Consider the following 13,848-nt stretch of genomic DNA (forward strand, 5'->3'; position numbering starts at 1 on the left):
TCCATAGCAGTTCTGAAATCCAGTTAGGCAAGTGTTGGCAGTTCCTTGATTAGGTCTTGAAGCCTGAGAATAATTCTCCATGGCTCTTGGCTCCACCTTCTGGACTATTGGTTCCATCCTTCCTTTTCATGAAAGGTAGCCCATGCTTGCAGCTGAGGAATTTTCTCAGCCTGCTTCCTGCACAGTAGAATTTTAGGAGTCCATTCATTTTGTATGTCTTATCCCATCCAGTGCATGCTGCCAGTGTTTTGCTAAGATAATCCTCCCAAAACCTTTGTGGGCCTCCTCTGAATCTCACTGGACTTCACCCCATTAGACAGAAGATACCCACAGATTTCTTTTCAATAAGCCCTCCTCCTCCTGGTCAGATAGCCAAGAGGTACATCCTTGAGCTTCCTAGAGGCCTTAATTTGATTGAGAGGATCTATGGGCACACCCTCAATTATCTGTCCCTCTCACATTTTACTCTTTACTATGAGCAGCAAGAAGAAACCATGCAGTACCTTGACAATTTGCCGGGGACTCTCCTCAGCTAGATCCCTGAGTTCATTAGACACACTTGCCCCTTTCCACATCACTACAGGTGACGGTGTTGCCAAGCTTTCTGCTACTACATAACAAGATCCCCCTTCCTCTGGTTTTCAATAACAGACACCTCATTTCCTTTTGAGCTCTCACTAGCAAGGTCCTCAAAGTCCATATTTCTACTAACAGTCCATTTCAGACCAGCTTTCTCTAACACATGCCACTCCCAAAGCCACTCCCACATTTTTAGTTAATTGCTATGGCAGCACCCTACTTCTGAATACCAAAATCTGTTTCAGTTCTCTGTGGCTGCATAACAAATTACCCCCTAAATTTAGCATCGTCAAACAAAAAACGTTTTCTACGTCATGGTCCTGTGGATCCGGAGTCCAGGTGTGGCTTGGCTGGGTTTTCAGGCTCAGGGTCTCTCACCGGCTGCAGTGAAGGTGTCAGGCAGGGCTGCAGTCATCTCAGGGCTGGTCTGGGGCCAGGATTCCCTTCCAGAGGGTTGCAGGATTCCCACTCAGAGGGTTGCTTCTAGCATTCAGTTCCTTGCAAGCTATCAGACTGTTGTCCTTTATTCTTTGCTGGCTGTTAGACAGAGGCCCCCTTGGTTCTCTGCCACATGGGCAGTTACAGCATGGTGCCCTGCTTCCATCCAAGTGAGAGAGCAGGAGAGGGTGAACAAGGGGGAAGTGGGAGGCCCTTTGTAACGTAACCTCAGAAATGACATCCCTTCTCTTTCCTCGTGTTCTGCTCATTGGAAGCAGGGTGCCAGGACCAGCCCACGTGCAAGCAGAGGCAGGCTCACTGGGAGCCTCTTAGAAGCTGCTCAACACATGTATCTTAGGTTTGCCTGGTTTTGAACTTCATAAACATGAAACCACACATTAGGTACTCTTTTACATCTGGCTTCTTTTGATCAAAACTAGGTTTGTGAGATTCATCCCTATGGTTACCTGAAGCAATAGTATTCTCTCTGTCATCATGGTGTAGAATTCCACGGCAGGGATAGGTCACAATTTGTTCTTCAGTTGATGTTTGGATAGTTTCAAATTTAGGACTATTGTGTATAAAGCTTCCTTAAACATTCTTATTCAGCCTTTTGTTAAATATATGTTCCCATTTCTGTTGATAAGTACCTAGGAGGGGGATTTCTGGGTCGTGGGTGTGCACATATTCAGGTCTTACAGTTACTGCTACCCTGTTTTCCAGGGTGTAGCAACCTCTATCCCACCAAATGTGTGTGAAAAGTTGAGTTTGGAGTCCCCAGTTCTTAAGCTTTCCATCAGGGAATTCTTAGCTTTCCTCGCTGCCAACTTAAGATTGAGTTTTCTCAGCTCCAATAAATCTGTTACCTTTTGTGCATCTGCTTCCCAGCTTCCAAAATTTTGTTTCTGTTATCTTCTCTGCATTCTCTTGGTTCTTGTGTACCATTTCTGTCACTTTAGCAGAGTTTCAGGATGGAGTAAAAATAAGTGCTCAGCCCATAATTTTTTTTTTTTTTTTTTTTTTGCGGTACGCAGGCCTCTCACTGTTGTGGCCTCTCCCGTTGCGGAGCACAGGCTCCGGACGTGCAGGCTCAGTGGCCATGGCTCACGGGCTTAGCCGCTCTGCGGCATGTGGGATCCTCCCGGACCGGGGCACGAGCCCGTGTCCCCTGCATCAGCAGGCAGACTCCCAGCCACTGCACCAGCAGGGAAGCCCTCAGCCCATGAATTTTAACTAGAAACCCTACTCTAGTCTTTTATGATCTGTGTTTTTCCCCCCTTACATCATCTTTTGTCCTCCCTCCCTTTTTCTCCTCCTTCCTTCTTTCCTTCCAACAGAAATAGTAACTGACATTTAAATAATCTTCCAGAGGGATGTCTCCATATCATAAATCTTGTTGTAAACAGTTTACAAAAATGCCTTGTAAACACCATCTTCAAGAGCTGACATCATTCCATTCTTTACTTAAATCCACCCCAGCTGTTAGATCTTGAAATTGTTTCCAGCTTATGTTCTTATAATAAACTCGAGCTTAATAACCATAAATGCACAGTTGAAATTTTGATTTTTTTATTGTTGATAGGGCCTGGGACTCCTCGTAGGGCTGTGTTCCAGAATGATGATACAGAAACTGTGGAAGTTAAAATTAGAAGCACAGCTGACACCTGGGCAATGTAAAAATATTAGTTTTGAGATATTACAGTATTCCTTTCACTATTTTTTTTTCCCTGCGGTACGTGGGCCTCTCACTGTTCTGGCCTCTCCCATTGCCGAGCGCAGGCTCTGGACATGCAGGCTCAGCGGCCATGGCTCACGGGCCCAGCCGCTCCGCGGCATGTGGGATCTTCCCGGACCGGGGCACAAACCCGTGTCTCCTGCATCGGCAGGAGGACTCTCAACCACTGCACCACCAGGGAAGCCCCAATATTACAGTATTCCTAAGGAGGGGACACCTTGGAGCCTTGGAGCAAATAGATTTGCATCTGGGCTGTTAGCTCAGGGAACCATTTCATTTATATGATAAGCTTGAGGTAGAGTTTTCCTGCTAGGAAGACAGGTACCAGGAAGAGGAAACTACAGTAGAGAAAGTGAGAGCTGGCTGACCATCAATGAGCCCTTACTATACACCAGGTATCGTGTGAGCATTTCACATCTGCCACCTCAGTGATGTATTATAGCAACTCCGGTGCGTAGGTGCTGTTGTTTCCAATGTAAAGAAGAGAAGATTAATGAAATAATGCCATTTGCAGCAACATGGATGGACCTAGAGATTATCATACTGAGTGAAGTAAGCCAGACAGAGACAAATATGTGATATCGCTTATATGTGGAATCTAAAAAAATGATACAAATGAACTTATTTACAAAACAGAAACAGACTCACAGACATAGAAAACAAACTTATGGTTACCACAGAAGGGGAGGAGGAATAAATTAGGAGTTTGGGATTAACATATACACACTACTATATATAAAATAGATAACCAACAAGGACCAACTGTATAGCACAGGAAACTACTCAATATTTTGTAAACCTGTATGGGAAAAAAATCTGAAAGGAATATATATATGTGTGTGTGTGTGTGTGTGTATAACTGAATCACTTTGCTGTACACCTGAAACCAACACAACATTGTAGATCAACTACACTTCAATTTAAAAAAAAGAAGAGAACCTTGAGGCTCAGAACCGACAGAGACGGTCGGTTCTGGAGCTGGATGCCCAGTTTGATTTCTGCATCCATGTCATACCCAAACACCACTCATCTTCCTTCTCTCTTACCCTGCAGCAGAGACTTGGAAGTTGGAAGAGCGCTGGGTGGTCTTTAAGGCTAATTTCGTATAACCCTACTTCCTCTCACTGGTCCCGTGGTGTTGACTAGAGCAGGTGTGGATGGGGATATCCAGGGTTGCAAAGGGGGAAGGTGGGCAGGGGTAGTGGACGGAGCAAAGAAGCTGTGGATTGCCGCAGCCCGTTAGACCCCATGCAGAACACTCCCTGCCCTGGGCTCAGCTGCCCCATCTGTCTAACGGGGCTGGAGGATTGGCCTCTCCCGGCTCTGACATTCTGTAATCAATGACTCATTCATTCTTGTCTTGTAGGAACAAAAGCGGATCTTAGAGATGGGCATCACGGGTCCTGAGGGCCATGCTCTGAGCAGACCTGAAGAGGTAAAGGAGCCTCCACTGGGTGTGACTCTGACATAGCTGAGAGCTCACCCTGATGCTGTTCCAGCTGGAACAGCCCAGCCAGAGCCCCCGTCTCCGTCTCATTTCCCCTACATGAGCATCCCAGCATGTCTGGTCCTCTCCGGGTCTGCCCTCAGGCTTGGGAGCCTTGGGGCCTGCAGGTCGATCAGAGGAGCTGGAAAAGGTTCTGCCTCTCCCAGGGCCCAGGAACTTCACACCATGGTCCCATGGACACTTCAAAATCCCTACTGAGGACAAGGTGTATTTGATGACAGGAAAGTGGAGCCCCACATCCCAGGCAGAGGACTTCAAAACAACTGCCCCTGCACGGACCTCCTATCCGCTGTGCTCTAAGACTCGACAAGGGACAAATCCCCTGGGAGTGACACGGCACATGTGTGGCATGACACGGCGGGTAGAAGGAAGACAAGCAGGTTGGGCATAGAACAGGATGGACGTCCAGTATTTTCTGGTGTCTCATCAGATCATTAGTAGTCTTCCCGGACCTCTGCTCTAGGCCAGCCTGTGCCGGACATGGGGCACAACACACAAGTACACAGACTCCTTACCCGAAGGCTCCTTATCGGGCCCAGTGCTCTAGACGTGAGCTCCACGCCCACGAGCTGGGTTCCCAGTCCCTGGTGAGACCAGGACAGACCTGAGACAGTGTCTACAAACCTTATAGCACGTGGACATTGCCACCACCTTCAGGCATGTGAGCAGCCTGGGGACCCTTCTGGGTGTGGCTGGACTCCTGGCACGTGGCTGTGGCTTGGGCTGCCTGCCAGCCACTAGCAGCACGGCAGACTGCAAATTAAAACAATACATCACAGGTCCTTTTGTTTGCTCTAGCGGGGGCAGAGGCCAAACCCAGCAGCAGGTGGTTTCAGTTGGTTATTGAACAAATGAAGGAAGGAATGCATGTTGGACACCTGTGTTCCCTGATGTCAGGCATTTTATAGGTAACTGACCACTTTATGGGCCTTTTGATGACTCTACTGCCTAGGCGATCTCCTTCTAACAGAGCGTGCAGAATACTTCCAAGCAAGTGAAAAACATAATTCTGCCTTCCAACCCTCTAGCCAAATACATTCTTAGTTTTTCCTTCCTTTGGAAAAATCTACAGTATTTTCCTCTCTTGATGCAGTAGATTTCCCTCTGACCACACTAAAGGAGAATCAAAGGAGCCTGATCAGGGAGAGCCCTAGGAACTCAGGGTGGGTGGTGCCTCCCACCTCTCCCTCCTGTGACCCATGTATTTGCTGTGTCTGCAGCTGGAGGCCGAGGCCGTTTTCCGAGCCATCACCATCGCGGGTCGGATCAACTGCCCTGTGTACATCACCAAGGTGATGAGCAAGAGCGCAGCGGACATCATCACCCTGGCCAGGAAGAAAGGTACGCAGCCCGGTGCATGGGCCTCCCGCGGGAAGCTGCGGTGTGAGGAAGGGGCATGTCCAACAGGCTCAAGTTCACTGACGGAGCCACTCCCCAGGGCAGAGACATTCTGCCAGTTGCCTGCAGCCTGGGCCCTGTAGGCCAGGTTGAAAAGAGAGCTTGGGATGGTGGGCAGGCACAAGATGTGCAGTCGTTCTTAGGTTTGATTCCTGGGGTGCCATGGGCCCCGGGTGTGACCTTGGGTAAGTGGCCTGAGCTTCGGTTTCCCCATTTGTAGCTAAGGTAATTATCCTCTCCTTGTGGGTCACATGAGACCATGTATTTTAAAGATCTGTGAAGAGTTCCAAGTTCTCCCCTGGGTTTCACATCAAAGAAGTGGTGGAGCCAGGGCTGCATCAGCTCTTGGTTCCTGCCCACCCCCTTTCTGGTCCTCTCTCTGGGCCCTTCATCCTGGGTCCCCTATCTAGGGCCTCTTAGTGGCTGCCTGCATCCAGGCTCCACCGTGGGGCTCACACAGAGTCTCAGCTGCAGGTTGGGAAGGAAGAAGGTGTTTTTCCAGAGCCAGAGGGTCTGGGGACAGCCCCGTGCTGGACATAAAGGGAGTGTGGCAGGAAGGCAGCCTCCAGCTCTAAGACTTGGACGCACTACTTAGCCTCTCTGAGCTACTGTTGTTTCGTCTCGAAACGGACTCGATGGGCTCACAGATGTGAAGTTCCAGCCAAGTCCTTGGAGGGTCCCGAGGGCTCCTGAGGACCCTGGGGCACAGGCGCCACTGGTGCTTTGAGCGGCTCTGACCTGTGTGGTGGCCATTCCCCAGGAGACTCAGAGGAACCGCCCGAGTGTGGTCCCCAGGCCTTCTTGACTGAGGCCCACAGTCCCCAATACCCACCAGATAGAGAATGAAGGTTGCCCAAAGCAGCCTTCCTTCCCTAACTCAGGGTGAGAGAAAGAGAGAATAACAAAGGAGGTAGCACATGTCACACGAAGACAGTCGCTAGAATCCTTTCGTCCTGTGGACATTCACCAAGGATGTTCATCCCCCGGACAAGGTCCACCCGTCTACTTTCTGGGAGTCGTATGAGGGTGACTGGCAGCTCTGGGTTGGCGGGGGCAGCCGGGTGGAAATACACAACAGCAACACAGCCCTGACTGCATCCATCACCCTCTGCATGCAGGATGCTCCTCCTTTCTTACAGGAACCCTTCATGGGAAGTGTAAGTGGCTCTATTCTTAAAAATCTTTAATTATGTATTTTATTTCACCTAATATATCCAAAATATTCATTCCACGTGTAATCAGTATAAATGGATTAAGATATTTTGCATTATTTTTCTGTACTGTCCTTGAAATCCAGTGTGTATTTCACCCTTACAGCACATCTCGACTCAGACCAAATGCCTGAAAGCCACATGTGGCTGGTGGTTTCCATATGGGACAGAGCAGCGTTGAACCCCAAATACCTAGTTTTAGTATTTTTAAGGGCAAGCTGACGAGTAGAGGCATTGTACAGAGAGTGATCTAGGTTAGCACAGCTTGCTGAGGACCAGCCCCAGGTTAAAGATGAGGAAACTGCCGCTCAGAGAGGTAACAAGAATCTGGAAGCAGCGGTAAGCATGCCGGGGAGCTAAGCCTGCAGGTCCTGGAGCTGCCGAGAAGTAAAGAGACCACCACCCTCTCATGGCTATTTCAATTTAAGTAAAGTTAAGTACAATTTTTTTTTTTTTTTTTTTGCGGTATGCGGGCCTCTCACTGTTGTGGCCTCTCCCGTTGCGGAGCACAGGCTCTGGACGCGCAGGCTCAGCGGCCATGGCTCACAGGCCCAGCCGCTCTGCGGCATGTGGGATCTTCCCAGACCGGGGCACGAACCCCTGTTCCCTGCATCGGCAGGTGGTTTCTCAACCACTGCGCCACCAGGGAAGCCCTAAGTACAATTTTAAGTTGGTTTCTCAGTCGCGTTAGCCCTGTTTCTTGTGCTCCAGGGCCACGTGAGGCTGGTGGCTGCTGTCTTGGGCAGAACCGTCCAGAGCAGTCCCAGCACCGCTGTGCTATTGGGAGTTGCCATCCCAGAGCCAGGCTGCTGGAGCCCAAAGCCTGCCTCTCGCTTGCCGGCAGGGTGGCCTCGGACTGATGCCACAGAAACCTGGGCCCACGTCATCCCCTTGGCACTTTCTCTGCTGCGGGGATTCTCACTGGGAAGCCTGAGACTTTGCCCCTGGGCTTTTGTTCTGGCAGAAACACATGTGGCCCACTCCCTGGAAGGCAAGCTGGACTTTTGGGAAAGTGAATGCTTAGAAAGGAGCCTTCCAGTAGTGGGTTGGTGGCCGCACATCTTGGCCCCTTCGCCGCTGTGGCGCGGGATGGCTCTGAGGCTCCCGAGGTCCCCAGTGCACTGAGCTGCACGTGCCCAAGGCCATGACTCGGTGATAACTCATCTTTCCTTGGCTTCTCTCTCTGCCTTGTGTCACTTCCTCAGTCCCCACCGAGTTGTTTCCTGGAATCACCTCCGAATAAAACTCTTGAACTCGATTTTTCATTTGAAGATCTGCTTTTGGCGGAATCCAAACCGAGACAGCACATCAGGTCTCTGTGCTTTGGTTGAGCATCGTAAAAAGAGATAATAGTCAAAAATAGTCAAATCCAAATGCTAAAAGCATTCACAGTCCAAAAGGTTGCTGAGCAGGACAGCGGGGCGCTGAGTGCCTGGTGGCCGAGGAGCTGGGGCTCTGGGGGGCGGTGTGTGTGGTGAAGCCTGGGGGAGGGATGGGCAATTCATCCCCAGTCTCATTCTCCAGCCTCGAGATCCTACTTTCCTGCACCTGCATCTCCCATGAGAGACCATTCGCTCTCAACCATGCGTGTTTGTGTTTGCCTCCCAAGGCCCCCTCGTTTTTGGCGAGCCCATCGCTGCCAGTCTGGGGACGGATGGCACCCATTACTGGAGCAAGAACTGGGCCAAGGCGGCGGCCTTCGTGACCTCCCCTCCCCTGAGCCCGGACCCTACCACGCCTGACTACTTGACCTCCCTGCTGGCCTGGTGAGAGCCCTGGGGGTGGCAGGCTCGTGGGCCTGGGCAGGGGGGCAGGACTTTTGGGGGCGGAGGGTTGAAGGATAGGAAATCTCAGCTGGTTCAGACACACTTGGGAAGGGGCCTTGGGTTGGCTGCCCAGGAGACCTCAGAACAAAACCCTGGGTGGTTTACAGCAGGCCTTTGGGCCTTTGAGTCAGTAACCGCTCCATTCATGTTTATAGGTCACCTCCCATTCATTCAGCGATATTTAAGCACCGTCTGTGTGCCTGGCACTGTGGTGTATTGGGAAACACCCAGAATTAGGAATGTGAAACCAGGATCCTAATCCTGCCTCAAACCCTAATTGGCTGTGTCACCCTGGCCATGTCACATAACCTGTAATGTCTCTGCCTCAGTTGACGCATCGGCAAAGTGGGGAGAATACAGTACCTACTGCAGAGGTGGGTGTGAGACACCGTAGGTAAAAGGCCTGGAATTCAAGGTTCACAGCAGCCACTGCATTACACTCTGCTTCCTGCACACAGTAGGAGCACAGCTACTTTAATCCCTTCTCTGCCATCAGCCAGTGTGAGGGAAGAACACTTAAGGCCACGGGAGGAGGCTAAGCGGTGAGGTGTGCAGGTTGCTCTGGAAGCAGAGATGCAAGCTTGGAAGGCTTTCTGGAGGAAGTGACATCAGGCCCAGAGCTAGGGGATGCATAAGAGTTTCCCTGAGGGGCGAAAATAAGGTGGGACTTCTAATCAGAAGGAACTATAAGGGGGTGAGGGTGTGTTCTCCTTTTCCTAAATGCTGCAGCAGCCCATGGCATACCTGGCGTCTGCAGCCTGATGTCTGGTGGGCAGCTCCAAGTCCAAAACAAACCCCCCATCTTCCCCCATGAAGCTGCTGCTCCCACAGTCTTGCCCATCTCAGGAGGTGGCAGGACACGGACCAAAGGCCCTGGCATCTGGCTGCTTCTCGCCTCCTTGGCTGCAGCCATCCTGGCTCAAGGGCCATCATTTCTCACCTCCTGACAAGGCTATTTCCATACTGCCCCTTCCACACCCTTATCGCATCACAATCTGTTCTCAAAAGACGCTCAGATATTTTAAAACCGAAATCGGACCAAGCCAGCCCTCTGCCAGGAGACCTCCAGGGTCCTTTCCTCTCAAACAGAAACACAAGTCCCCACAATGTCCCTCAAGGCTGAGCCTGATCTTGCCCTCACTCCTCAGTAACCTCGCCTGGTCCTCTTCTCCCCTTGGCTCCCTCGGTCCATCCCACTGGTGTCACGCTAACTAGACCCCAGGCAGGATGGTGCCACAGGGCCTTTGCACTCACCCTACCCCTGCCTAGCACTTTTTTCTTCGTCATCTTGTGGTTTGCTCTTTGCCAACTTCAGATCTTTGCTGGAAGATTTCTTCTCAGTGAGATTGTTCTGATCATCTTCTTATAAACGGCAGTCCCAGTGCTACCCCATCACCCCCCACTCACCCTAACTCTCATTCTCCTGACTGTATGTTCCTGACTCCCACGCCCCGCTCACCCTGCACTGGAATGTCAGCTAATGAACACAGGAATTTGTCTCTTTCTGCTTATAGATGCATCCCCATTGCCTAAGACCATACCAGACACAGGAAGTGTGCAAATACACCTTTGTTGAATAAATGAGCGAATGTCACATCCAAATATATTTCTGTACGTCTACATGATTGCTAACATGCCCTGGGGCCCCGAAATGGAGACTGGCCTCTGCCCTCGTTGAAAATCACAAAATAAAGCTCCACTTACTCCATTGATTCAGTTGCCAGTTAGGGGCTCATCATACAGCCCCAGAGTATTTTCTCTCCAAAGCCTGAGTGACAGAAAAGCAAACCCAGTGAGCTTGTGTCACTTTGCTACAACCAGTGAATAGCATTTTGTCCTTCGGGCACAGCACAGAAACATTAGCCAGGCCTTACATCAGCAGCCTTACAGAGGGAGACCAAGGTCAGCACATTATGGTTTCCCATGTGACCTGGCGGAGACACGAGGCCAGGGACATGACCATCCTTCCAGCACAAACATCCGTGACTCTGTGAGACACACAGGCACGTGCTGGAGGCTGGGTTTTAGTCACTCACTTATTTATATATTCATTCAGTCACTCATCCATTCATTCCTTGGCTCCACTCAGTTTTTTTTTCTTCGTTTTTAAACCTTGAGATAAAATTCACATAACATAAAATTCACCGGGCACTCGATTTTAAAGAGAAGAGGTGGAGGATGGAGAGAGGAGCAAGGGAGTTGGCATCTTTGGCGCCTGCCGTGTGCCAGGCAAGTAGCTCATTGTCTCCTCAGGGTGATCCGGGATGGAAGGTTCCATTCTCTTTTCCATTTTACACATGGAGAAAAGAGGAGTGACTTGCCTGGCCAGGAGGTGGCAGTTCTGGGATTTAAAAGCAGCCCCGTTGGATCTGCAAAGTCAAATTGCATCAGGGGCTATTCAGGGGTCTAGTGAGATGCATGGAAGCAGAGTCACTCTGTTGGCCTCTAGCATCTTCTGTTCTCAGCAAGTCTCTCCTCACAGATGCCTGCAGCATCTTGAGGCCCTGTGGCCTCTCTTTGGGGGGTGAAAGAACAGACCCACTGCCCCAGGATCAGAGCGTTTTAGGGCAGGAGGAGGCTGACCCGGAGAGCCTTACCTGGACCAGCTGGAGCCCACACTCAAACAGATGCACAGGCTTCTTTCCAGTCTTCAACAAGACACCAAAGGCCACAGGGCCTTCCGGTGTCACTCAGTAAGGCCTGTGATGTGCCCCAGATCTCTGTGGGGTTTGAGTTTCACAGCCTCTTTGGGCGTCTGAAGTCAGGGTCCGCTCCTCATGAGCTCAGGTCTGAGCCCCACCCTATTCTGTCTTTGCCAGTGGAGACCTGCAGGTCACAGGCAGCGGCCACTGTCCCTACAGCACTGCCCAGAAGGCAGTGGGCAAGGACAACTTCACTCTGATCCCTGAGGGCGTCAACGGGATAGAGGAGCGGATGACCGTGGTCTGGGACAAGGCAGTGGTAAGGCGGCGCCGTCTCCTTCCTGGAATATTCTAGAAACACCTCTCCTGCCCATCAAAGCCATGCATTATGCACTTCTGGTTCTTAAAATTCCCTTCTTACTTTGAGGCAGAAGCAGAATGCACTAGGAGGGCACACAGAAAACACGTGACCCTTAAGAAAGCAGCGCAAGTCCTGTGGTGTCTTTTGCATTTGCAGATGTGACAGCAGCTGTCCTTTAGTCTTTAAGGATGAAAATGTTTTGTTTTGTTTTGTTTTGTTTTGAACCACATCTTAGTCCATGTAAAGATGACTTTGTAAACTGTGTGTGTGTTCGGGTTTGGGGTTGAGAGTGGGTATGGAGGCTTCCTGTTGTGTAAGGAATCCCCAGGTCACACCTTGATCACTCACTTGAAACAGTAGATTTTTATTTTCTGTTAAACTTGGGCCCAATGAAACTGACCAGATGTCAGAGTGGCCGTTGTGGAAATATCATCACACCTCTGAACGGTTAATTACATTTCTGCTTTGATGAAGCCAGGCCTCTGGCGCTCTTTCAGGGTGGCCTGGTTTCAGCAGGGAGAGGAGAAAATTCCAGAGTCCTTGTAAGGACTCCTGTTGGCTGGTTTAGATCTGCGCCTGTCTGCCCCTTCTGGTCCTGTTATGAGATGCTCTTTTCACCAATGGATCTTGCCTTCAGGCTACTGGCAAGATGGATGAGAACCAGTTTGTTGCTGCTACTAGCACGAATGCAGCCAAGATCTTTAACCTGTACCCCAGAAAAGGGCGGATTGCCGTGGGCTCGGATGCCGACGTGGTCATCTGGGACCCTGACAAGGTGAAGACCATAACAGCCAAGAGTCACAAGTCGGTAAGTCCTGGTTTATTAGTGACACTCCTGGCTTGGGTGAGCAATTCTTGCTCTGCAATCATTTTAGAAGCCTCTGGTTAAAAATGACTTACGAATTTTCCAACTAGAATGTGATCTGATATCTGGCATGACTCGGTCTTTCAGATTTCTCCTCCAGTTGGTGAGATAGGGAGAAGGGTTTGGAGCAGGCTCAACTAAGCTGTTCTTGCATGTGTCTCTCCCACGTCTCTCTCTCTCTCTCTCTCTCTCTCTCTCTCTCTCTCTCTCTCTCTCTCTCTGGGGCTCCTGTCTACAGATGCATGCTTTCTTAAACAGCTGACTCTGCTCTTAATTCCGTGGAGTAAGCCATCAGGCTCAGAGAGGGGAAGTATAAGGTCCAAGATTCTTTCTCCAATTTAGTTATCAAGCTGGAGAGGGTTTGATCTGCTCTATCAGAAACCTACTTCAGTTTGGGGCTGGGCTTGCAGTCATCAAAGGAAAGGATTGGACTGACTCGTGCACACTTCCCAGGGCTCCAAGCCCCAAGCCTGTGGGTGTGGGTTTTCTCTGCCTTTTGTATCTTACATGCCCTTGATTTCTTCACTCATCCAGCAAACCTCTAAGGATGCAGAGAGACGTAGGACATCTTTCCCTCCCTAAGTGCTTGCTTCAGACCCACTCTGCATGGTCAGCAGCAGTCTTGGGTCCAGATTAATGTTCACGCTCACAAGACACAGAGTCCTCAGCCTGGTCCCTGGTTCACCAAAGTCTGTTACAGGGCGTGGGCTGGGAGGCAGAGTGTGTGCACCCAGCATCTCTCTGCAATGGGAGTCCTCACCCCCCTCGGCTGCCATTCCCCAGCCCAGTGGTCACTTGCTGGTGAGGGGCGAGACCACGTGCATGGGGACAGAACACCAGGCACAAGGAAGCCTCAAGAGAAAGTGACAAGGACCACTTGTAGCAGCTCATGAGTGTGGCCCCCAGGTCCCCCTCGGCCACAAGACCCATGGCCTGGGGACAGAGAGGTCTGTCCAGCTTATCAACCAGTGGTCATTCTTTTTTAGAAGATGTTGGGGGTAGGAGTTTATTAATTAACTTATTTATTTTTGCTGTGTTGGGTCTTCGTTTCTGTGCGAGGACTTTCTCTAGTTGCAGCAAGCGGGGACCACTCTTCATCGTGGTGCGCGGGCCTCTCACTATCGTGGCCTCTCTTGTTGCGGAGCACAGGCTCCAGACACGCAGGCTCAGTAGTTGTGGCTCACGGGCCTAGTTGCTCCGCGGCATGTGGGATCTTCCCAGACCAGGGCTCGAACCTGTGTCCCCTGCATTGGCAGGCAGATTCTCAACCACTGCGCCACCAGGGA

General features: G+C 50.6%; 1 protein-coding gene across 2 annotated transcripts in view; it reads left to right on the plus strand.

Annotated features, from left to right (window-relative positions):
• The window catches only part of CRMP1 (collapsin response mediator protein 1), a gene marked incomplete at both ends in the record, with an annotated part of 76,210 nt that overhangs the window by 42,950 nt on the left and 19,412 nt on the right, over nucleotides 1-13,848 (plus strand). For both annotated transcript variants that reach the window (XM_079707415.1, XM_079707416.1), the window contains 5 exons: nucleotides 4,119-4,187; nucleotides 5,480-5,600; nucleotides 8,478-8,634; nucleotides 11,514-11,655; nucleotides 12,335-12,505. In XM_079707415.1, coding sequence (XP_079563541.1) covers nucleotides 4,119-4,187; nucleotides 5,480-5,600; nucleotides 8,478-8,634; nucleotides 11,514-11,655; nucleotides 12,335-12,505 — 660 coding nt within the window. The remainder of the gene's footprint in view (nucleotides 1-4,118; nucleotides 4,188-5,479; nucleotides 5,601-8,477; nucleotides 8,635-11,513; nucleotides 11,656-12,334; nucleotides 12,506-13,848) is intronic.

Source organism: Hyperoodon ampullatus (genome assembly GCF_949752795.1).
Source record: "Hyperoodon ampullatus genome assembly, chromosome: 1".
Classification (NCBI taxonomy): Eukaryota; Metazoa; Chordata; class Mammalia; order Artiodactyla; family Ziphiidae; genus Hyperoodon; species Hyperoodon ampullatus.